Below are 23,514 nucleotides of genomic sequence, written 5' to 3'. Positions count from 1 at the left end.
CCCTCAGAACATTCCCTCACCTCTATCCTGCTTATCCTTCAAAGTTTCCCCTCATCTGCGGTCCCGCTTCCCTCAGCTCGCTGCCGCCTGCCCCTCAGAGTCTCCTCATGCCCCTCACAGTCTCCTCATGCCCCTCAGCTCACTCTCCCCCAGTCCTTCATCCGCACACCCGTTTCCCTCAGCTCTCCTTACCACTCCAGCCCGCCCTTTTCCCTCAGCTCTCCCTACCAACCCCAGCCCGCTCTTTCCCCTCCCCGCCACCGAGTTCCTGCCCCGTACGCTCGCACCGCCCCTCTCACCATGCGCAAGCGCCCTGGCAGCAGCGGGCCTGGCCGCGGGGCCGCCGCTTCCCGCCGCCCTAATGATCCGCACGGAGAAAGTGGTGCAGCTGCGGGGCCAGCACGGCCGCTGGGTGCGTGTCGTGCGGGAGCATTACCTTCGCCCCGACGTGCCGTGCCGCAGCGCCCTGTGCCGGGCCGCCTGTGTTCGGGGTGAGGGGGCTGCCGGCGGGAGGCTGGAGAGAGAGGGGGGGTCGTGACTCCTGCGAGGAGAGAGCAGGGGGGATCCGGACTGCCGGTCCCGGGGAGGGGGAGGGAGGGGTGAGGGTGCAGTTTGTCCCGAGGGTCCCTTGTGCCTCAGCTCATGTCCGTCAAAGTTGGGTGCAAAGGGTGCGGAGCCCAGGGCAGAGGGGATCCGTACGGCCTTGACGGGCCTGAGGGGACCCTGCGCGGGTGCGGAAAGCAGCGCAGGGAGGGGACACAAGCGGTGCGTAACAGAGAAATATCGCCGGGAGAGAGAAGGTGGGGGTCGGGTCGGGGTGGGGTGCGGGTCGGGGTGGGGTGCGGGCGCCCGAGGATCGTCCCAGAGCTCCCCTCTGCTGTCCCCATTCGAGTGTGGATGGAGCAGAGAAACGGCACATAAAAATGCTGGAAAATAGTACAAAATCAGGGATGCAGCAGAAGTGTTCCTTGAAAGCAAAAGCGTTCAGGAATAAACGCGATGCCAAGGGAAAGAGAAAAAAAAGAATTGAGAAGTTAGTTGGGACAGTATTGAACTCTGAGCAGTTCACAGTGATAAAAGGCTAAGGGATGCTGCAAGTTTCATGCTTTACATTTTTTTTAAAGGGGCTTTTAAAGCACATGAATTTTCTCCGGGGTGGTTGTTTGTACGTACCTGTTAAGTGTTCTTACAGTGTGGCCAAGCGATTATCTTGAAGCAATTGTAATTCTGCACCTTCTGTTATGTCTGTTCGGTAATTAAATGTAATTGCCTGTGATATATTTGGCCCTTGCAGACACGGGAAGGCTGCCAGCCTCTCCAATATCTAGATTTGTTGTTGTTTTTTTTGTTATTATGTGCATCATAGAGCGTCATGTGACCTTTGGTTGGTATTTTGGGTTGGTTTGGGTTTTTTTGTGGTTGTTAAATAGCACAATTTATTGGTGCAGGAAACCAACAGGCAAATAACTAAATATCCAACCACTATTTAAATCGATCAAATTATTTGCTTATCTAAAAGAAAAGGATGAGAATTTTAATGTGTTTTTTGGTTTGGTTTGGCTTTTTGGGGTTTTTTGGTCTTTTGCACCAGAATTGACACAAATACCATCACTTTTAGTTTAGGTGCCTGTTGCAACTGCTATCTAGGATGTCAGGATTAGTGATAGCTACTGCTCCCTAATGTGTTGCATTTGGTTATCAATTCCTTAAAGACAAATTACAGGCACATAGCAGGAAAAAAAAAAGTCTAACCTCTTTTCCCATGCCTAACTTCCCTTCTTCTGGGCTTAAATGTAAATTCTAGGTCAGATGAGTGTCAGAATATTTCCCTCTGTAATTATTCTGGGCAGCTCAGAGGTGAGGTTGTTTCATTCCTGACTCTCCACTGTGTGCTGAGCAAACTTATTTCCTGTCCTGTGGAAAGCTGCCTGCATAAATCACATTACAGGTGCCCTGCCTGCTTAGAAATTATTCTGTTGTAAATGTATAGATTAGGCAAGGATGGCTTAGTGTGGGCAGCTTGCATAAATCTTCAAGTGACACTTTTAATGCTCTTCTGAATTAATAATATTAGTTTTCTTGTATTGCAAGTATTTGTAAGAAACCAGTATTGGGTTTTAAACTGAAAGCTTAAATGTTTAAATTCCCAATTATCTTTTAGATGGCAAATTGTTGTCGGATGATGTTACACATTATGTTGTCCCTGACTGCAAGGTTGTTCAAGATTACCTCGAGATTCTTGAATTTCCAGAGCTGAAAGGTATTATTTTCATGCAAACAGCATGTCAAGCTGTGCAACATCAAAAAGGACGCAGGTACTTGCCCTATTATAACTTACTTCTAATTTAGATTGAACTAAAGATACTTTGTAAAAATTATATTTAAACTCAGTAACATAATGTCAGCAAATATACTATGCTTCCTTTGGTTTTAGGTCTTTTAATGTAGTTCTATAGAAGGGAAAGAACTGTGATCTTTTGTGATCCACAGATATCAATACCTGTTGTAGTTTTCACTGGGTAGGAGTGATATTAAATTTGTAGCATTATTAAATAATCAGATGGCTTGTGACAAGATTTAAGGAGACTTTGGAGTAACAATATATTGTATGCTGCAGCTCATATATGGGCATGGTTGGGGTTAGCTGTATTAAAGATTGAGCACTTGTCTTTGTGAAGCAGTTAATCTTATTATATGGTACTAACATTTTCAACCATTAATGTGTGAGTGACCATATGTTTAAAAATCAGCAGCATTCATAAGGGAAATCAGAAAAGCTTGCTCACAGATGATGTTGCAGATCTGATCATTGATGATATAATTTAATGGATCCATTTCTTTATGAATGAGGGTACTTGTCCTTGAGTTTTTCTGCTGCATTTTCATCTGGGGTTAAGACAGCACTATGAAAAGAAAGCAGAGGTCTGTATTTATCTTTTGCATATTCTAGACAGCACAACAAGTTAAGAAATCTCATAAAGGATGCCCGCCATGACTGCGTTGTCTTTGCTAATGAATTCCACCAGGATTCTTATTTGCCAAGAGAAAAGGGAGAATCCACAGAGAAATGGCAGACCAGGTTTGTTTCAACTTATGTAGTACTGTACTGGACAGCATCATGACATTGTGGTTAGGATAATTACCAGGCACTGGATAAGTAAGATCTCATGCTCTTACTCAGCTTTGCTCTGGAATAGTTCTCAATAACTGAAAGTCTGGGTTGTGCTTTTGTGATTAACCAAGTGTCAACATTGTTTTCTTAGGAAGACAGAGAAAAATGTACTTAATTACATGCAATAATGCTAAAAAAAAAACCCCTGGATTATTTTCAAGTTATCTATTTTAAAGAATGCTTGTAGCATAATAAATAGATCATGCACACCTTATTAGACTTTCACTTGTCATGTTTGATAGCCTGCAAACACCACAGCATTGGAGTCCTGGAAGTTCCAAATTGCTCTTTTACAAATTTTCACTGAGAGGAACAATATGTTATGTTGCAGCTCATAAAAATTTTCACAGACAGAAGGTTTATGCAGCTTGGTGCATAGATCTCAAAAGTATGTGTGTTCAACCAAAATTTAGTTTATACAAAGCCTGCAAATATCTTGCAAGTAGCAAATGAGATATGCCAGAAATCTCATTTCAAACTTTGCTTTTTTAGGAGTATTTACAATGCAGCAGTTTGGTATTATAATCACTGCCTGGGTCAGATGCCAGTTGTTATGGTTACAGAAGATGAAGATGCCATCAGGCAGTATGGAAATGAAACAGAAGGAGTATTTGTGATTTCCTTCAAGGTAACGTGCCAGAAAAATATAAAATGGTTTCCTCTATGCTGCATCAAAATGGTGAAGCAAGTACATTAAAACCCAATATATAGTGCAAATAATTTCAGAGTTTACATTTAAGAAAACTGTGATGCTAACTCATGTCTTCATTTGTCAAAGAAAGCAAAGATGTCAGTCATGGGAATGTAATAAAAATGGTGGCAGTGAAAAAAACAGAGAACTGAAAAGAAAAGCAGCTGTTTTAAAGATAGAGGTCATCTTATGAGCCCTTTTCATTGTTTTCCTTGTTTTTAAGGAATTTGGCATTGATGAACAATGATCACTTACCTCAGGTATCTGTAGCATAAATATCTATCATTGTTATTCTGCCAGTTTACTTCAGCCTTTGCTACTTGGGATACATGAGAAGATATTTCATTCTTTGTTTAGCTGTTGATCTCTGATACCACTTGTATTCCCTGTGTGTGTGGGTGGGAGATTTATGTTTGGCTGTGAAGTGATGTTGAATAAAACCAGGACCAGTTAGATTGACCTTAGAGCTGTATAAAATTTTTGATGTTTGCTTTTTTTTTTTTTTTTTAATTGCTATGAGGCAATGGAGAGCTGTCCAAATGTACCATATAAAAATCATAAAAAGTGTAAAAGTAATGGTGGGTTGCTAGTTTGATGGTTCTGCCATGGCACTTCACAAGATTTATGTAGCCTGGATGGGTTATACTATAAAAAGTTTGCTAATCTCTGGCCTAGTGTCTTAACAGTCACTTCCCCTTTGGTGTATTTAGTATTATTTTGGTTGAATCTGGAAAAAAATCCTTGGTGTTTAGAGCAGATACATCATTACCACTTGGAAGTATTACTTGAGTATATCATGTCAGACAGCTCTGGTCCATTATGGTCTTCCCATATGGTCTTCTGTGCATTATTAGAACAGAGAGCTGTAAATACTATCATGTTTCTTTGTGTGCATACAGAATTACTTGGATAACTTTTGGCCTGACTTAAAGGCTGCCCATGAACTCTTTGACTCAATACTCCAAGCTCGGCGTGAACGGGAGAGCGAAAGCCAAGAAAACAATGGAAAAGAATATCCTGAGCACTTACCTGTGGAAATACTGGAGGCTGGGATCAAATCTGGAAGATACATCCAGGTGATTTGCTTTATAGAGAGCACACGCAGTGTTTTGGTTGGTGCCTGTAGTTGCCTGAAAGAGACTGATTAGATAAAGAAATACTGATACAGTGAGCAGAGGGAAAGGAGACAAAAAAGCAAGAGTAAGAGGATGGAAGGTATTAGAAGTCTCAAATTATTTCCCCCATTTGATCTTGAGAACAGATGCAGGTTTTATTTTCTGTTGGGGAAGGAAAAATAAGTATTTGATATTGAGGATCTTAAGTTTGTTATGGATTTGTCTTCTGGCTGGTAAGTGAAATACCTGTAAATTGAGAAACAAGGTGTGATGTGAAGGAGCTGGATACCATTCTTAAATCTAAATAATGCTGCATGAGGGCATTTTTTCTTCATTTACAGAGATATCTCAGTCATTGCAATCAATTCACAGTTTTACAGCTGTTCAGAGCCTTAATATTGATTGTTGGTGGACAAGAGTCCTTCTTGTAAAAATAATTTAAAGAATTAGAGTTGGTAAATTGTTCTTTTCCTGACAATTTCAGCAGTGAGTTAGGAATAGAATATGAACAGAAAGACTGAGGTTTTTCATTCCTGTAGGAATAACTCCAGATTCTGTATTAAGGCAGGCAGCAAAAGTAATCTTGTACTGCCTGTGGTTTGAATAGAAGACCTTTTACTATCTTAAAATTAAACTGAGCATTTAAAGGAACTTAGCATTCTTTTCCAGGAGTGAGTACTTAAAGTTATGCATTGTATATTCTCTCCCTATAGAGAGAACAGTTAAGTTCAAAATAACCTACATATCAATAAAAACTACTGATTTCTCTAAAAAGAATTGTAAAACCAAAAGCTTTCAAAGTTGGCTAATCAGAAGTGTGGCTGTTTCATTCTGTTTATCAGTTTGTTATTTTCTTTCAGGGTACCTTGAATGTCAATAAACACAGAGCACAGCTGGAAGCTTTTGTTCGACTTCAGGGACTTGGCAGCAAAGAAACAGGTGAGAGGACAATGAGAAGATTTATTCAGTGCCTTTTTGGCACTGACTACACTTGTTGCATGTAGCCATATGTATGTAGCTGTTCTTTTATTAAATAAGATGAAAGCTAAGATACTCCCAACACCTGGGTTATTTTCAAGGGCCAGAAAGGAGGCTGAAGATGAACCCAGAGGGTGGGCTTGTGAGAAAGCAGTACCCTGGATGTCCTTCTGCCTCTTTCTTAGTGCCTTTGTTCAGATTCTGCTGAAGAGTTTCCCTAGACCTTTTGTGAAGTTGACTCATTTGAACATATTTGAATGAAAAATCTGCATGGGTGTTGGCAGGATCAGGAAGCTGGTCATTGGTCACAAAAGGAAAAATACCTTTTGGTTCAGATTGGAACAACACTGTTGTCCTTGTGGTATGAGTTAGTAGTAAAGAATTTTGAAGGAGCAGCCCATTATCCTTGTACAGATACATTGTCCCAGCTTTCACTTGGAAGTACTTTGACATTTTTCTTTGACAGACTCTGTTGTCACACCTGTGTTCAGTATTTTTTTTAAAAGCGTTTCATTCTGGACCATGCCCTGATAGTGTTGTAATGGTTTCCATAATTTAACTGTGTTGTGTGGTTTTAAAGCTGCTGCCTAAGAATACTGAACTCATCCCAGCCTATGCTGCTTTTTATCCAGGAGTTCACTTACAGAATTGCATAAAATCTTAAAAAACAAAACAAAAACCAAGCCAAAATGAGGGAAAGTTTTTCAGCTTCTTGCAATATTAATTACTTGCCAGTAGTCCCTTTTTGGAAGAAATCTTGTTGCAAATGTTATTTTCTCTTATTTCAGCAGAATGCTGCCAAGAGCAGAGGGATTTCAGTTTTTTAGCAGTTTGTGCTTCTATTTCTTTTAAATATAGATCTTCAAAGTGACATCCTTATTTATGGGGCCAAAGCTCGGAATCGTGCAATCCACGGCGATGTGGTAGCTGTTGAGTTGCTACCTTTGCACGAATGGAAAGGAAGGACTGGTGCACTTTGTGAAAATGAGACTGAGGATAAAGCACCTGCAGACACCACTGGTGACCCCATGCCCACAGGTAAAGCAGACAGTGTGATACAGAGTTCTCTTAGGGTCACCCCACTTCTTTGATCCAGGCTGTGTTGTACTCATCATTATATCATCACTTCCCCCAATTTCTATCACATTTTTTTGCACTTTAGTAAATCTGAAGTGATTACCCCAAATTATTCTAGCATATCCCAATAAGGAAGCCACTAAATTATTTTTTAATGTGAAACCCCACCTTTTTTTCCTCTTTAAGTTGCAGAAATAGCTACATTACTCTACTTCCCTTCCTAAAAAAATGAGTTTACAATACTTCTACCCAAATTCATGCTGTCACTGCACAGCTCTACAAGACAAGCTGCCATCCTAGTACAGACCAATTTGTCAGAGTGAACTGAAATCCTCCACTATCACTGTTGATTACACAGAAAGATAACAGCTTCCTTTTTATTCCTCAATGACAATGTTCAAAATGAAAAAAAATATTTTAGATGAAGAATTACATTACAGTCTCGCATGCCTGTGTACTGTGGTAACAACAGTGCTCTGCAGGTACAGCTACATCTTAACAGTTCCCAAACAGTTTTAGGTGGTCAGTTCTCTTCCTGCAAGAAAATGCTGTTTGATTTTGATCTTTGCTATGAAAAATTTTCTTTATTTTTTACTAGAATTGGCCACATTTCAGTGGTACTGGGAATCTCGGAATAACTTAGGTACTATCCATTGAAATATATCCATTGAAATTATACAATGAGTTAGCCTCCACATAAATAAAAGCTCATTAAAATCTGACTGTGTTATCAATACTTTATAACAAACTTGTATTGTTGTCTGCATACCATATGGTGTTAGCAATTGTAGTTGAAATTTGTGGACACATGAATTCATGCTACAAAGCAATGAATCTTCTATACCTCCCACCTATTTTCTGTCATGTTCCTGCCTTGCTCATTAATGTACAGTTGACAATGTTATTTTTTAAAAGGTAAAGTTGTTGGAATAATTCAAAAGAACTGGAGGGATTATGTTGTCACTTTCCCCTCTAAAGAAGAGATTCTGCCCCAAGGCAGAAATGCTCAGAAAATCCTTGTTACACCTTGGGACTACCGAATTCCCAAAATCCGGATCAGTACCCAACAAGCTGAAACATTACAGGTAATTTGTCAGAAGTATTTCTCTATTCTGTGTTCCTACAAAATTGGGTGGGTGTTATATGCTTCAGGGATGTTTTCCTTGGCAAAAAAGACAGGTGAAACTATTACTCTGAAGTTAAGCCTGTGAGAGTAGTTCAAGTTCTGCCTTGAAGAAATGTGTTCAGTTCCTGGCAAAACTATCACCTTGAGGTAATAAAGCTTATTTGAATTCTGAGTTTAAGCCACAGTCTGGGTACCCTAAGCATTTATATAGTACTTGCTTTGCTTTTTTTTGCTAAATGAAGGTTGATATTAGGGGTATAAATTGCAACAGCCCATGTGGTTTTGTTTGATCTATGACTATGTGTAACTGATAGAAGTGCTATTTTCAGCAAATAATGAATTGTGATGATGAGTCTGGCATTGCTAGAGAAAGAAACATGGTTTCCTTCATTCCTGGCCACTTTTGCCATCTAATGTTAAATCCTTCTTCACAGCCAAGAAGTAAATTCCAGTTTTGTCTTTTCTGGTGTAAGAATATCTGAGTTTTGCTTTTTTTATATATACTTTTAAGATAGATACTGTCCATATAATGACCCCCAAATGGGTCCCTAACCATGAAATAAATTTAATTCTCAGTATTTATTTGGATGCTTCTCATTGTGGGTTTCTTTTTCCTTTCTATAACATTTTTATAGTCACCATTCTCTCTGGATAGCCCCTGAAGGAATATTTATATTGATTGCTTGTCAGGAGCAGATTGCTGTTCTAACAGAATTGTTTTCTGCAGGAGTACAGAGTTGTTGTGCGTATTGATTCTTGGGAATCAACTTCTTTATATCCAAATGGACACTTTGTGAGAGTTTTAGGAAGAATTGGAGATCTTGAAGGGGAAATTGCAGCTATTCTGGTGGAGAACAGCATCAGTGTTGCCCCTTTCTCAGAAATCCAGGTTAGTCTTTGTGATTAGATATGTTCTTTTCTGTTGTTTTCCAGGGTCTTGTTTCTCAACGAGTGGGACCCTCTTACAGGTGGATGTCTTGGTTTTTCAAAGCTGGAAATTTTTATAGGTTATTTTTCAGGAATTATTTATATCAGTGTGCTATGGATGCTCCAAAGTCAAGAGTGATTTTAAGATAATGTTTCCTATAAGAAGATTCCAAACTCTTAATTCTAATTTGAGGTAGACTTTTAAGAGATTACTGTGTTTTATACATAGTACTGATCATAAAGGCACAGACCTATTGAAATCATTGCCTTAAATCCTTCTGTCTTCAACCAGGACAGGAACAGGCTTTCATAGATCAGTATTTTCATTGTTCCTATGAGTCTTTGTAAGATAAAGAATAAAAAACCCAAACAATATCTAGAGGTGATGTTTGCCAGAGCTGTCATATCACCACAAAAATATAATTGTAATTCTTTTTAATTCTGTTTAATACATTCTGTGAGGTAAATGTGATTGACTTGGAAAATGCAAAGAGCAAGTTGTCTAGGATTTAAAAATACACAAAGGAATTAACAGCACAGAAAAGGAAAAGCTACGAAAATCTAATTTGTTGGCTTGGTTTTTTTGTTTGCTTCTTTTTATAATAGAGAGATGAAAATGTATGTTCATCCATAATGTTTTTGTACAGATGAGTGAAATGCCTGTGAGCTCCTCAAAGAATCCCTGGAAAGTGAGTCCAGAGGAGGAAGCAAAACGTCTGGACTTGAGAAATACACACTTGATATTTAGCATTGACCCAAAAGGCTGTGAGGATGTGGATGATGCACTCTCTGTGAGAACTCTGCCTAATGGGAATCTGGAGTTAGGTGTCCACATTGCAGATGTCACCCATTTTGTAGCAGCAAACTCATACACTGATGTTGAGGCCAGAGCAAGGTAAATTCTTTTCTAAAAATTTGAAAAGTTACAAAGCTTTTAAGTTTATGATGTTAACTTGAGGAAACACGGAGATACAATGGAAGGAAGGAAACATTCTTCTCTCATGTGGTGAAAACAGTTTTAAACCAATATGTAACTAGTTGCATTCTACTTTTATTTGGATAAAAAAGCCTGCTGGAGAATAAACTGCTTTCTGACCTACTGCTTCACCCTTTTGTTATAAAATTGCTTTTTTCCATGAAGTTTGTATTCCAAGGGAAATGAATCTTAATAATTACAGCTGTTTTGTACTTAGACTGCTGAATCACTTTATGGAACATATTCTTTGTAGATGCAAAAAAATTTCAACTGTATAGCCAGCAGGTATTTGGTATAGCTGTTAAATTACCTCTTCTTAGTGGAGCATATTTTGTACAGCCCTAGTTCTGGCTTTAGTGGCAGCTGAAGATACCAAGGAAAGCAAAATGAGGCTTCTCATTTAAATCATTTGCTTTCGGAATTGCACACGTGTAGGTTCTGTAAGAATAAACTGTTAAAATCTTGCTATGCCTCTTGTTTTGCTGAAGTTACACTAATCCCACAGACTGCTTGGGAGACAGACACTGAGTCCTTGTGAGAATAAGTCACTGTATTTTATTTCTCAGGGCAACAACTTACTACTTAGCAGATCGTCGGTACGACATGCTGCCCTCTGTCCTGAGTGCTGATGTGTGTTCTCTTCTTAGTGGAGCTGACAGGTGAGATTTTGGGTATTAACTATTCCTGTAATTCCTTCTGAAGTGATTCCTACTATTTGTCAGTGAAGTAGTAGGGAGTCACAAAAACCTGAAATATTCTACACTGCCTGTCTCATCCTCCAATGTGTATCCCTGCCCTTAGCAATTTGCCTTGTATCTGTGTGAATGGTCATGTTTTTCCTCTCCTTCTATTCCTCAAACATGCCATTACTGCAGTTTATTACAATTTGCAGGGTTAGTTGGCCAGCTGGCATGAAATATATGCAGGAAGTATGTTCATTGAGGACAGAGGTGACTGATTAAGATAAAAATGTATAAAAGTATCTATGGCAATGTAGCAGTGCTTTAAAATAGATGTGGCCTTGTATCTTAGGAGTGCTCTGCCTTAACAGGTGGATTGAAATACTGATATTTATTAAGTTGTGATACACAAGACTGAAAGACAAATGCATTCATTAGTGGCATTGCTGAGGATTGCTTTGGTTTATGAAGAAAAAGATGTTTCTATTAAAAAAACCAAACATAATACAACCTGTAAATGTGTAACAGTTGAATATGCTTGAAAATATAGTTTCAATCAGGAGTACTTACAGAACTGTGATCTTATTCTTTAAGGTATGCTGTAAGTGTCTTCTGGGAACTAGGAAAAGAGTCCTATGAAATTCTGGGAGTCTGCTACAACAGAACCATCATTTGCTCTGCATACAAGCTCGTGTATGAAGCAGCACAGGGATTATTAGATGGAGACACAAGTGCTGTTGATGATATCCCAGAACTGAAAAACTTGGATGAAAGAACTAGGCAGAAGAAGTTGTCTGAACTGGTCTGGGCAATATCAAAACTCACCGATATAGCACGACACGTTAGAGCTAAGAGGGACAGCTGTGGGGCTCTGGAACTAGAAGGGGTAGAAGTCAGAGTGCAGCTGGATGATAAAAACAATATCCATGATCTCATTCCCAAGCAGCCACTGGAGGTGCACGAGACTGTAGCAGAATGTATGATTCTTGCCAACCATTGGGTGGCAAAAAAGATTTCAGAAAATTTTCCTCATCAAGCTTTGTTGCGCCAGCACCCTCCACCACGACAGGAATATTTTACTGAACTTCGAGAATGTGCCAGTGCCAAAGGTTTCTCAATAGACACATGGTATGTTTTATTACTTATCTGAAACACTTTTAATTAAAAGTTAAGCAATAACTTGGCTATGTTATTGTCGCAAAGCATTACAGTAACTGTTAATCAATTTTTATGTGCTTTTTAATGCTATTTTTAACTATAAGCTGTTAATGATCAGAGCATAATTTCCTTCAGAATTAACACTCTTTTTTGACAGGTCTAACAAAGCATTGGCTGAGTCTCTGGACAGAGCAAATGACCCACTGGATCCAATTGTAAATAAACTCCTGCGCTCTATGGCCACTCACGCAATGTCGAACGCGTTGTACTTCTCGACTGGCTCTTGCCCTGAGGAAGAGTTTCATCACTATGGTATCCTGTCATTTTATCTTTTTCTTCTGATGTTCTTTTCTTCTGAAGTGGTAGGGGGGAAGCAGATGATTGCTGAACACTGCTTCCCATTTTGTTTCTAGGACTTGCCTTAGAGAAGTACACGCACTTCACTTCTCCCATCAGAAGATACGCTGATGTCGTTGTCCACAGACTCTTGATGGCAGCAACTCTGAAGGGAACTAAAGATGTTAAAGATTATATATTCAGTAACAAGGATCTTCAGGAATTGTGCAAACACATTAATAATAGGAACAGGGTAAGATGGTCATTCTGTGACTTGGGACATTGTATGCTGCCCAGTGGAATGGGATACCGGTCCTGACTGGGGCTTTTGGCTGGTACAGGGAAATAGTGTCACTTCATTTTTTATTTATAATTCTTTGGTTGTGGGTTTTTTTTGGTTTTTTTTTTTTTAAACAAATATCAGTTTTCTTCCCGGAGTGGTAGTAAAAGTGACTTCATATTTCACCTTTACTGCATGTAAGATGTAATTTTATATAGAATTTTTCTAGAGGATGGGTAAAGGAATAACGGGGAAAAAAAGCCCTATGAAAATCAAGCTCCAAGAAGTATTTATTTAGGTAGTTTTGTCTTCTCTTTTTCTGGGGGGTACTTGCAGGCAGCCCAGCGTGCTCAGAAGCAGTCTACTGAACTCTTCCAGTGCATGTACTTCAAAGACAAAACCCCAGAAACAGACGAGCGCTGCGTAGCAGACGGGGTCATTTACTCGATTCGAACAAATGGGGTGCTTGTTTTTGTACCCAGGTGAGTTCAGAGCTGGGACAGAATGGAAAAATAAGACCTAAGGGTCACTAGGATGCTATGGGGACACTTCTGGTCCTGGAGAAAGGAAAGGTGTATTTATAGCACAGCCTGGCGTTGTTGACTGTAGTTTAGATTTTTGTTGTGAATTTTAAGTGGTGCTTTTCCTCCTGAAAAGGAGTTCCTCTGAGGAGAGGGCAAGACTGCTGGACAGTAACTATTTATTTCAGAACATGAGGCAGCCATATTTTGCCTAAGCAGCTGCCAGGGCAGAACAGTAACTGGAATATCCCTCCCCCAAGCCCCTGCAAACCCCTTTTTTTTTTTTTTTTTTTTTTTAAACAATAGAAAGTGATTTTTCAAGTCCACACACATTCCTCAGCACTCTCTTCCCCCACTACAGAGTGTGGTTTTTGCAGGCTAGGAACACCTTTTGTGCAGCTGCTCCTTGGAGTCAGCAGGGAAGTGTGGAAGGAATGTTTACACAGTGCTGTTTATGGCAGTAAGGCTCTTACCCGTGCCTGGATCTCAGCTCAGCCTTAATTTGACCAAGTAGAAATTCTTACCATAAAGCTAACATTACATCTTCATTTCCAAACTTCTAAATCTGTATTTTAAAGTATACTAAATGTGGTCTACTTACTAGATAAGTTGGCTAGTAAATGATCTAAGGAACTGGTCACCACAGAGCTGGGTGGCAGTGCTTCTTGCAAGACTTGGCCAGCTCTTCAAGCTGAGGGCAAGTACCTTTCCTCTTCCTTACTGGCTCTTGACATTTTGGATTAATGAGCTTCTTAGTGCATTCCTGTGGTAACAATGTCTACCCAGGCAGCCATCAAGTACAAGAAATGTAGGTGTTAAGAACTCTCCTGTTAAAAATAAATAAATAAAATCTGATCTTTAAGCAACTTTTTTTAAGAGAACCTTGCTCACTGAGCTGTCTGGAATAACCTGTGCAGCTGCTCTTCTGCCCTTATCAGGCCATGCCAGGCTCCACCCAACATGCAAAATAAAGGACCACTGACCCTTTAACTTTTGCTTCACTGCTTTTGAAACACCTCAGTCGTTGCCTCCATGCTCTTTCTGTATGCTGTAGAGATTTCTTTGATAATGCACTTCAGTGCCCCTGAAGCAGGATTATCGTGCTATAGTGTTTGTCCTTTTATGTTGCTTTCAGATAATCCTAGATAGTCATGTTAGTTTCAAAATTATGAGAATTGATAAGGATAAAAATTGTAACAACAGCTTCTCTCTGCTCATCTGCTTTTTTGTAGATATGGAATCAAAGGTGCTGCATATATGAAAAACAAAGAAGGATTGGTCATTGCTTGTCAGGGGAATGGGAGCTGTGAGTGGAAACCTGGATCACTTCATCGCTTTCAGAACAAAATTACTTCCACTGCAACCACTGGAGAATCAGTGACTTTAAGCCTTTTTGATCATATTACAGTGAGTATTTAATCTGAAGGGAGGTAAAAAGAAACAGCACCATCATAAATAGAATAATTTGTATGTTGCTTTTAAGGTGAGGATACTTGTACAGACTTCCCGCTGCCACGCTGACACCATCAAGCTTGAAATCATCAGGAATGCACCCTACCTGACTTCAGACACAGAGACTTCCCAGAGGAGTTTTCATGGGGTGAAATCTGACCTAGTAAAAGAAGTCAGTCAGTCTGCAGAAGCAGCCCAGTGTGCCCAAGAAAAACCAGGAATTGAAGTCATTGAAGACTATGAGGAGTACTGCCAGACCAAGGGAGCCAGCTTGTACCAGCTGCTGGAGGAGATCAGGGATCTGGCTCTATTAGATGTTTCAGCTGACTTTAGAACTTGAACTGTAACTGAGCAGTGTCTGCTTGTTGAGATTCTGCTCCTATTGCTGTATTTGTATGATTTTATTTTAAAAAAAGTCTATTTAAATATTCAAGAAACTAAATGTCTATTTTAAATTATTATTTTTCTCATGATGAGCATGTATGAGTTTTTAAAAAGATTTTATACATGATAAATCTCATGTTCCAGACCAGAAAGAGTGAGGCCAATTCTTTTAACTATCATTTTTAAAAGTTACTTTCCTCTGCTGTCTACAAATTACAGTATTTTCTACATGTGATGGCTACCTTCAACTTCAGTGTGTTGAACTCACAGCTACAAGGATACTAAAAGCCAACTCCTTCACACTCACCTAGAATACACATTTCTTGCAATTCTCCAGCTGCACATCTGGAGTAACAGCCACTGACATGAACTTATTTCATCTCCTCTTAACTCAATTTCTCTTATGAACAACAGTCTGCCTTCTGCTATAGGAGAGAACAGGCTCAGAGCTTTGCTGTTCTTGTGAGAACAGGGGCTCTTGCTCTCTTGCTCATTCCACAGAGGGAAGAGCTGTAGTACAAGAGGGAGAAACAAGACTGTAGTAATAGGATGAATTAGAGCCTCCAGACAGGGAAAAGAATCAGCCAAAGGATGTACTTGTCTGTGAAGAGATGTCTGACAAGTACAAGGGATCTGGAAGTCTGAAGGGCCAGAAGTCTAACAACTTCATACAACAATTTCAGGCTTGACTTCTGAAATTTAATAGCTTCCATTTTATAAGCAAGTTAAAAAAATCCAAGGCACCCATTCAGACCTAGCACTACCCTCTGTCATACACACCCTCTATTAAGAAAATAGATTTAATACAAACTTCACTGTCAATATTACAGTTAAATGAGTTTGAGGTCAGTTGTATACAAAATTCAAAGTACTTCAAAAGCCTTTTTAACATTTCCTAAGGAATGTCACACGTGGAGGTAAAGACTGACAACTTTGCTTCTGTTTTCAAAACTCTGCATTCAAAGCTTCTCATCCCAGTTTCAAGAGCAGAGTTCTGTCCAAGGACACAAATGTCATGGTGGAGACTTCCATGAAGCCTCTGAAGGCAAAGAACTAAGAGCCACCAATGTTTCAATGTAATGATAGCAGTTAAAACATTGGGGTCCTTCAGTCAGGAAAGACATTCAAAGTATCAGGAATGGTTACTGCTGTTCACTGGCACATTCCCCTTCTTGAGCTTCAGTATCTCCATCTGCAGCTTCTGTAACAGCAACCTTGGTTGCAGTAACTTGAGTGTCTTCAGTAAGGTCAGTGGGACCTTGAACAGCTGGTGTACAAAACTCCTCTTCTGAGTAATGAGTGGAGAGTTCTGTTGAAAAACAAAGTTTCCTACCATGAGAAAATACTTCCTGTGTGTTTGACTGGACTTTATCACTAGAGATGACTGGCAAGCTGAATTTCATTTCACCAGGTGAAGCTATTGCAGCCATGGCCAGTAGTTCTGACCTAGCTGAGGACAAATCTCACTCCAGGAACACAGTTTAAATGTGGGTTACAGGTTTTGCTACTTACAGGAGAAGCAATTGCTACCATTTCCTTCAGCTGGCTCAGCAGCTGTTGTACAAGCTCCTCAGGCTACTGACCTTAACATTAATAAATGAGAGAGCTGATTACCATCCTGTTGTGCCTGGCTGCTACACTGCATCTTTGCTTGCCTGCGCTCCAAGGCCAGCTGCCTGTTCCTCTGGATTCGCTGCTGTTGCTCTTCTGTCAGAGTTGTACCAGGCAGAGAACAGAGTTCTGCATTTCCAGAGCTGGGATGTACATCCTCAGTGCCTGTATCCAGTCCTTTGCTTTCCCCTCCACCATCTGGTTAAAAACGAGGGGGTGGGAGAGAACAGAAAGGCAGAAATCAACACTTTGAACCTAGAGAGAGCTACGGCTAAGGATCTGTCAGGAGAACATTTTAAAACTATTTCTATATTTTAAAGTTGTATTCACAGTCATTCCAAAATTTAGTTTTGATGGGCAATTTTCTCTCTAGATGCACATGCCTCATGTTCAAAGTATACAACAAATACTTATGAGAGATCCCAGAGACACAACAACAAATACCTGACTTTAGAGAAGCACTGTTAGCCACCACGAGCTGTGCATGAAGGTTTAATTCACAGAATCACAGAAATCACACACTCCTTCATGAAATGCCAGATAATTTTCTTCCCACTCCTACTAATATGACTCTGTCCTTTGGGAAGTTGCAGGACTAGTTACAGGAATCAGACAGAGGTTCAAACACAGACACTGAATAGTCAGTTTTGAAATCCAACATGCCACCAGTATGGAATATTTACTCATTTGCCAACATCAACACATGCAAAACAGAGGCAGTCCAGCTCTGTTAGACAAACTTCACCCACCAACAGAGAAGCAGAGCACTCTTTCAAGAGTGCCTAAGGCCAAGTAGGCTTGTGCCTCTGCACCACCTCAAGCCTGTGAACAGAGAAGTTAACTGACAACAAGGTTCTGGTTTTTGATACAATTTTCTACCTCCAGTTTTTATTTCAAAACTGTAGGACACCAAGTCAAATTTTTCAGCTGTTGAGACCAGTTGTAGCAGCACACTCATTAACACATTCAAGAACAGATCAGGACTGCATTTAAATACCAATGTATGGAACCATCGCACAGAAAACCCGATGGCTCTACAGGTCCTGTCGGCAGGAACCATTTGCTTTACTCTTTGTGGCTGCTTGTGGCTCCATTCCATCTCCAGCAAATGCAGCCAGCACTGAAGACAGCCACATGTCACTACCTGCCCAAAGGTTGTCCTCACAAGTGAGGCAAGGTTTTGCCATCAGTTAACTCATTCACCACAACTCTAGACTGGCTTGTCTAGAGGCTGAGGTTCAGTGACAATGGGTAGATAATTCCTAAAATTGTTTCAAGAGAACCCCACAGTGAAAATGTGAAAACCTTAGGAATGGCCATAAAGTTCTTTCATTTCCACTAATAAAGTTTCTTTCAAACTGCCAGATGAACTCTACTCCCTCATTTTGTAAAAAATAAAAAATGTTTCTTTCTAGTCTGCTAAAAGCATCATCTGGTTAGAAGAGATTCCTCAATTCCCCCACTTGTGAAGTGGCTGGATTTTGATATTGGCAGAAGAAATATTTGGTAGCAGCACACACCAGGACTGACACACAGATACCCATGAGTATCAGTGAGTGTTTTCCTTCTGCAGAGCACTACACCCTGACTGCTCTGTAACAGCCTGGAGCATAAACAGGATAATGAGTATTTGATTTCTGCATCAATAAGATCCAAGTTCTTCAGACTGAACACTCCTAAGAGTAAAATATAAATCAGGGTGTTCACTTAATAACAGCAGTTCTGTGGGGTTTTTTGAAGAAAATTTCTAGCAATGCTGATAATACCCATTTTCAAGTTTCTTTCAGTATAACAAGCACTTGTATTTATTTTTTATATACATTATATGGTGCTTAAGTCCAAATGCTAGTTCAGTTTTGTAACTAAATATCACAAGAGTGGTTTTAAAGTAGCCAACCACTCTACAAAATTTCTTCTACATTAGAAAAACATGTCATGATCATTAACTTCAGGTCAGTAGGAGTAAAGTAATTTTAAACACTGAGCTACTGAATATCCAGCACATACCTTCATTATTTGCAAAGTCTTCATGCAAGATAGGAAGATCAAGCCTAATCCGCTTTAGGCAGGTCTGAAAAGGAAATAAAATACTGATATTTCATCTGGAATAAAACTTATCCTGCAACACTGCTATGTTTTAAATACTCCTCCAGATTTCTCTTTATTACTCTAAGAATAATCCTTTCACTACAAGTGTATTTGACCCACAACTTTTAATGCTGTGGATTTTCTTGCCTACCCTTTCATCCATCACCTAGCCAGATGAAGCTGAATTCTTCCTGAACCATCTTTTGCACATTCAGATATTAAATAACAAACAAAAGGTTTTCTCTAAATGTAAACTTAATACTTGAAAAACTGGAAAGAGGTGTTGTTTTTTTTTTTAAACAGAGATAAATTAATTAAATTAATTAAATAACTCCTCGGCACTATGCATAATTTAGTTGTCTTTTGTGGCATAATTTTCTCCTAAACTTACCTCTTGCACTATTTAGTACTAAACAAAAAGGAACTGACAGGGACAACACATACCTGAACTTCCTTTTTGTTTCCTAAAGACTCTACTTTGTCAATAAAATCCTCAAATTGCAATTTTGGAAACAGTCTATGAGCCCAGTGTTCCATATGTCGGATGAGTGTCTTCAGGTCCTCTGCCTACAGCATGAAACAAGATATCCAGCTGTAAAAAGCTCACTAAGTCAATAAAGGAAATACAACAGAAGCATTTCTGAAAACATTGGGCATCTACATCTTGAAACTCTCCTGAAAATTTAAATAATAGGAACACATGGGTTGCTTTTCCTCTTACAATCAAGTCTGTACTGCACCACCAAGCTATAAGAACAAGTGAGCTGAGCTCAGGAAGAGGATGTGCATGTAGTGTAAAATAATGTAAAATGCTGAGAAGTTCTCCTTAAGCAACCCAAGTTGAAAAAAAATCCCATAGTTGACATTTATTTTTATATTTGAACACAGAAAAATGCACATCTAAATAACCTTGCCTAGCAAAAACTTGTGCTCAGATGAGCAGTACTGCCTGGTTTCTTTGTGCTTCCAATTTCACCATGAATGTCTTCTGCAAACCTGAGGTGTACATGTGCTCTTGCAAAAAAAAAAAATATGATGATATTTAAAGAAAAATATTCTTTGTATGCTCAAGTGTAACCAGGAAAATGAGACAGTTTGTAGGGAAATGACTGCTTTCTCTTAGCTCAAGTGATATGTCACTTTTTTTTCAATATTAAACTCTCCTATAAACAATACAAAGAGCCACAGACATGATATTCTAGTTTTGCAGTAGAGAAGAACAGTTTTAAGATCAAAATATTAATTTTGCATTCATTTTATTTATTTGTTAAATACGCAGCTCTAAATCCCTACCAGGATACATTCAAATTCTGACAGAAACCAGAATTTAATATCAAGTTTCTCCAAAGCAGATAGGCAGCAATCTATCAAGCCTACATTAACCTCCTAGAAAACAAAACTGGAAATAATTTCAAATTCCAAGTCTTACCTCATGCCCCTTACCCTTGAACTTCACGTTGTCAAACATGTGTCTTAAGGCTGGAAGTCCTCTTTCAGAAATTAGCCTGTTAATAGGAAATAAATTCAATTTATTTGAAACCCATGCTTCCTTTTATTTAAAAACCAAGCAAACAAAGAAAACTACAAAATTAAAAATCAGACACAAACAACCCCTCACTAAATAGCCTAAAGCTCAATTTGAAAGAACACTCATCAATTTTAATGATAACAGCAAAGAAAATGTTAAACTCCTTTATCTTTACACAGTGCTTAATCAGCTCATACATAAACCAGGTGTAATACTGAAGTTTTATTTCGAAGCACATTTTATTTAAAGAAATCTACAGCACTGTTCTGGTTTAAAGCAAAATAACAAAGACCCAGGGGGAAAAGTCCTATGCATGAATAAATTTCTCTTAAATTACTTGTCAGGTACTAAGTCACAAAGAGACTTCAAGAAAGTTAGACAAGAAATAGTATTACACAGGTAAGCTGGGAAAAAAAAGGTTGGGGCAGAGCATGGAAGAGACACTTTCATCTCTAAAACTCCTGCTATTACCAAGCAGGAACCACAGTAACTTTAATCTCATCCCCTCACAGTCATATACTGAATTTATCACAAAGAAATATTCTGTAAAACAAAAATTACCTCTGTGCATCTAGTTTAGGCATGGGTCTTTTAACTGCTCTCTGTGGAGCTACAGCAGAATTCTTTGTTTGTGACTGCTGGTTTCCATCTGGCTCTAATAAAGAAAATAACACACTTGAAGTAGATCACATTAAGAACAACTATAGATCACCTCTGAGTTATTTTTACCAACATTTTGTAGGAAGGGCTTGTTATAAAGATTCATTTCTGTGCATATTTCCATGGAATACATGAAAATAAACTCCTTCCCACAAGCTCAGAAACAATAAAACAATAACAATTTCAATTTGGAAACTGCTTTCTTAGCTACACAAAACTATTTTTATGCAGTAAACTCAAAAGTATGAAGTACAACACCAGCATTACTGATTTCACAGCATTTCATTGTCTATACTGCAAAATAGGATTTTTAGGCATCCCAAGTGCTCACCGCCATTGGCTTGGGCCCATTCAGCATCATCTCTTCCTGGAGATGCAGGAGGTGGAAGAGGTGGGAACTTTTCATCTTCTATATTCTCATAATCAGGAAGATGAAACAATTTGCTCTCTAAAGGATCTACCATTGCCACAGATTAACTCCTCTTCCCACCTGCAAGAAAAACAAGACACATTTAAAGCAACGCAACAAGAAAAGCAGTTAAACATCAGTTAACACACTATGCCTACAGCAAAAAATTGCCAAACAGATAAAAATATCATGATACCAGACTAAGCAGCAGACACCTTACAGGGGGATGACACAACCCACCCACACGAGGCAGAAAACAAGTGTTTCTCAACTCATAAAAGTTTCCTGGGAGTGGCAGCTATGGATCACTGGAACACAACGTGGATTTCCAACGAAAGCACTTACCAGGACAGCTGTTTTCCATTCACAACCTCCTCTATCACAGACTATACAGGGGGTTGGGTGGAAATTCCTCATTTACAACTTACCCACTTAAAAACGCAGACTGGAGGGGGATTCGCCTTTCCCGGCTCCTTAGACAACGCTAATTCCAGAGACTTCAAAACAGAGCACAGCCGAGTTGAGGATGACCCGGCCTCACCACTGCCGCGTTCCCAATTTTATGGAAAAAGTATTCTCAGGTGTTTTTAGGAACGAGAAGACACCCCAAGCAGCTCCGAAAACTCTGACAGACCCAGAGACTGAGGTAGTGCGGAGAGGGCAAGGGAAGACCTCTCCAGAGCCAAACCTCCAGAGTTACAACCCGTCGGGCACCTGGGAGGCCCCTCTCACCGCCGGAGCTATCGACGGGGAGAAGTGGGGCGGAAAAGGGCTCTGGGCCGCCTTCTGAGGGGAACCCGAGCGACCGCCACCTCCGCTTCCTTCCCCGCCGAACCGACTGAGGCGAGCGGGCAGTGCGAGTATCGCGAGAACCCGAGGTCTCGCGAGATCACGGGCAGCCCGAGCTGAGGTGCGCGGCCGGAGGCGGCTACGTGACAGAGCGCATGCTCGGTCCGCCGTTTTGGCGCCAAAAAGTAAGGGGCGGGGCCTGTGGGGCGTCTACAGGGCGGGGCGGGCGCTTCCTCAGGGCTCCCCGGAGCTGCTTTGGTGCCGCCTCATCGGGCAAAAACCGGTTAAGTGGAGAGTTTTATCCCAAACATACAAGGTTGCGAGGCCCCCCCGGTGAATCAGCCCCAGAAATGGGATTTAAAGTAGTGTATGCTGAGCCCGCGCTCACCTCTGAGGAAAGGACTTCCCAGGACAGGTAGCGATCCTGAGGTTTTCTCCTCACAGATGCCAGATAAAGCCTTCCGGTAACGTGAACAGTAGGCAGTTGCCCAGGCTGTAATAAATACACCAAGCCCTCTGGGGTTTGGCAGCTTTGTGCATAAAATGCTCAAAGTTGAGGGTGCAGAAACAAGGAGAGGAACTCCAGGCTGTGGTATCCTGTGCTTTTGTGTCTGAAAAATGCGGGTTTGGAAATTCTACAGGTCAGTCTATAGAAGTGGGTCTGACAAATTATAGGCTCTCTGTTTAAGAAAAATTAGACAAGTGAATGTCAAATGTTAATACATTAAATTAATAGGTTTGACTTTCTTTCTAAATTTGAATTTGACGTGTATCTCATAATTTAATGTATTCTATCTAATATGACAATAAATTGTAGTTACTTTCCAGTTTAAAGAAAAAAACACTACACTTCGGTCAAAATTATCTCAACATCTAATGTTTAAAGTGTGTATTCCCAAATGCAGCAGCATCTTTCGTAGTCAAGAATACATAAAAATAGAATATATTAATGGATGCATTATCAGTGGATCATTTTTTACTTTAGATATGGACAATTTCTTCAATTGACTCAGCCAGATAAAGTATGAAAATAAGCTGGTATATTAATATGTGTTTATCAATTTCTGCAGCTCAATTTGAAATTATGCAGTTTATCAATTTGAAGCTCAAAAACTGTAAAGATTTGTGTCATAAAATTACTGAAAATCAAATGTCTGTATTATGAGCTCTTTGCCTTGAAAATAGTCATTCCTTATATGAAAAAATCTTTACAAATAATTAGGTTTCTATGTAGCCTGAACATCTGAATAATAACTAGTAGTCCAATACAGCTTTTCAATGAGATGTTTTCCATATTAGTTAATGCTTCCTTTTTGGTTTCTTTTGCCTATGAAATAATTGCATTTTAAATACTTAGCTAATGTCAACCAAACTTAGTAGAAAGTTCAAGCTTTTAAAATTCCTTGGAATTGCTGTATATTTTCTGCAAAATCAACTGGGAAGTAGAAAAAAAATAGCATAGTACAGGTGTCTGAGAGCAAAAGCGGGGAGAAGGTTTGCAAGAACTGGTAGATAACAGTTTAAAAAAAAAAAAAAAATTCTTCAAAGGTATATAA

The 23,514-nt window shown here is 39.6% G+C and overlaps 2 protein-coding genes and 1 non-coding gene across 5 annotated transcripts; 1 reads left to right on the top strand and 2 right to left on the bottom strand.

Annotated features, from left to right (window-relative positions):
* The first annotated feature begins 294 nt into the window (after window positions 1–294).
* Window positions 295–15,025, top strand: DIS3L (DIS3 like exosome 3'-5' exoribonuclease). 2 transcript variants are annotated; one of them, XM_071754141.1, is made up of 17 exons: window positions 295–412; window positions 2,162–2,315; window positions 2,951–3,079; window positions 3,665–3,800; window positions 4,763–4,939; window positions 5,839–5,917; window positions 6,815–6,994; window positions 7,949–8,118; window positions 8,887–9,048; window positions 9,734–9,981; window positions 10,629–10,721; window positions 11,337–11,870; window positions 12,058–12,212; window positions 12,314–12,489; window positions 12,853–12,998; window positions 14,270–14,444; window positions 14,521–15,025. In XM_071754141.1, the coding sequence occupies exons 1-17, from the start codon at window positions 301–303 to the stop codon at window positions 14,827–14,829; spliced, it is 3,135 nt and encodes a 1,044-aa protein (XP_071610242.1). In that variant the 5' UTR covers window positions 295–300; the 3' UTR covers window positions 14,830–15,025. The 2 variants fall into 2 exon arrangements, with proteins under 2 accessions (XP_071610242.1, XP_071610241.1); XM_071754140.1 differs by having other exon boundaries at window positions 302–491.
* Window positions 15,026–15,550: 525 nt separating this feature from the next.
* TIPIN (TIMELESS interacting protein) lies at window positions 15,551–22,031 on the bottom strand. Of its 2 annotated transcripts, none has more exons than XM_071754142.1 (8): window positions 21,598–22,031; window positions 21,092–21,250; window positions 20,662–20,755; window positions 20,002–20,077; window positions 19,017–19,139; window positions 18,492–18,555; window positions 16,488–16,682; window positions 15,551–16,182 (listed from the first exon to the last, which is right to left on the bottom strand). In XM_071754142.1, exons 2-8 carry the CDS (start codon window positions 21,222–21,224, stop codon window positions 16,016–16,018), a joined length of 852 nt encoding a protein of 283 aa, XP_071610243.1. In that variant the 5' UTR covers window positions 21,225–21,250; window positions 21,598–22,031; the 3' UTR covers window positions 15,551–16,015. The 2 variants fall into 2 exon arrangements, with proteins under 2 accessions (XP_071610243.1, XP_071610244.1); XM_071754143.1 differs by having other exon boundaries at window positions 16,102–16,182; window positions 16,457–16,682; window positions 21,598–22,021.
* Window positions 17,483–17,618, bottom strand: LOC139801307 (small Cajal body-specific RNA 14). Its single transcript, XR_011728145.1, has one exon. It is a non-coding gene; the product is annotated as a small Cajal body-specific RNA 14 (non-coding RNA).
* Window positions 22,032–23,514: the final 1,483 nt, after the last annotated feature.

Source organism: Heliangelus exortis, chromosome 11, assembly GCF_036169615.1.
Source record: "Heliangelus exortis chromosome 11, bHelExo1.hap1, whole genome shotgun sequence".
NCBI lineage: Eukaryota > Metazoa > Chordata > Aves > Apodiformes > Trochilidae > Heliangelus > Heliangelus exortis.
Note: the sequence above shows the minus strand (reverse complement) of the source record. Positions and strands in the feature narration are given on the sequence as shown.

What these genes read in the sequence shown, in the direction of transcription:
- TIPIN (XM_071754142.1), bottom strand. Translation starts at nt 21,224, where the DNA reads ATGGTAGATCCTTTAGAGAGCAAATTGTTTCATCTTCCTGATTATGAG. An exon ending in ATGGGCCCAAGCCAATGGCG is followed by an intron (nt 20,756 to 21,091) that starts GTGAGCACTTGG and finishes TTTCTTTATTAG; the next exon opens with AGCCAGATGGAAACCAGCAG. An exon ending in CCTAAACTAGATGCACAGAG is followed by an intron (nt 20,078 to 20,661) that starts GTAATTTTTGTT and finishes TCCTATTAACAG; the next exon opens with GCTAATTTCTGAAAGAGGAC.
- DIS3L (XM_071754140.1), top strand. Translation starts at nt 362, where the DNA reads ATGATCCGCACGGAGAAAGTGGTGCAGCTGCGGGGCCAGCACGGCCGC. An exon ending in ACTTGGCAGCAAAGAAACAG is followed by an intron (nt 5,918 to 6,814) that starts GTGAGAGGACAA and finishes TTTTAAATATAG; the next exon opens with ATCTTCAAAGTGACATCCTT. An exon ending in GCCTTTTTGATCATATTACA is followed by an intron (nt 14,445 to 14,520) that starts GTGAGTATTTAA and finishes GTTGCTTTTAAG; the next exon opens with GTGAGGATACTTGTACAGAC.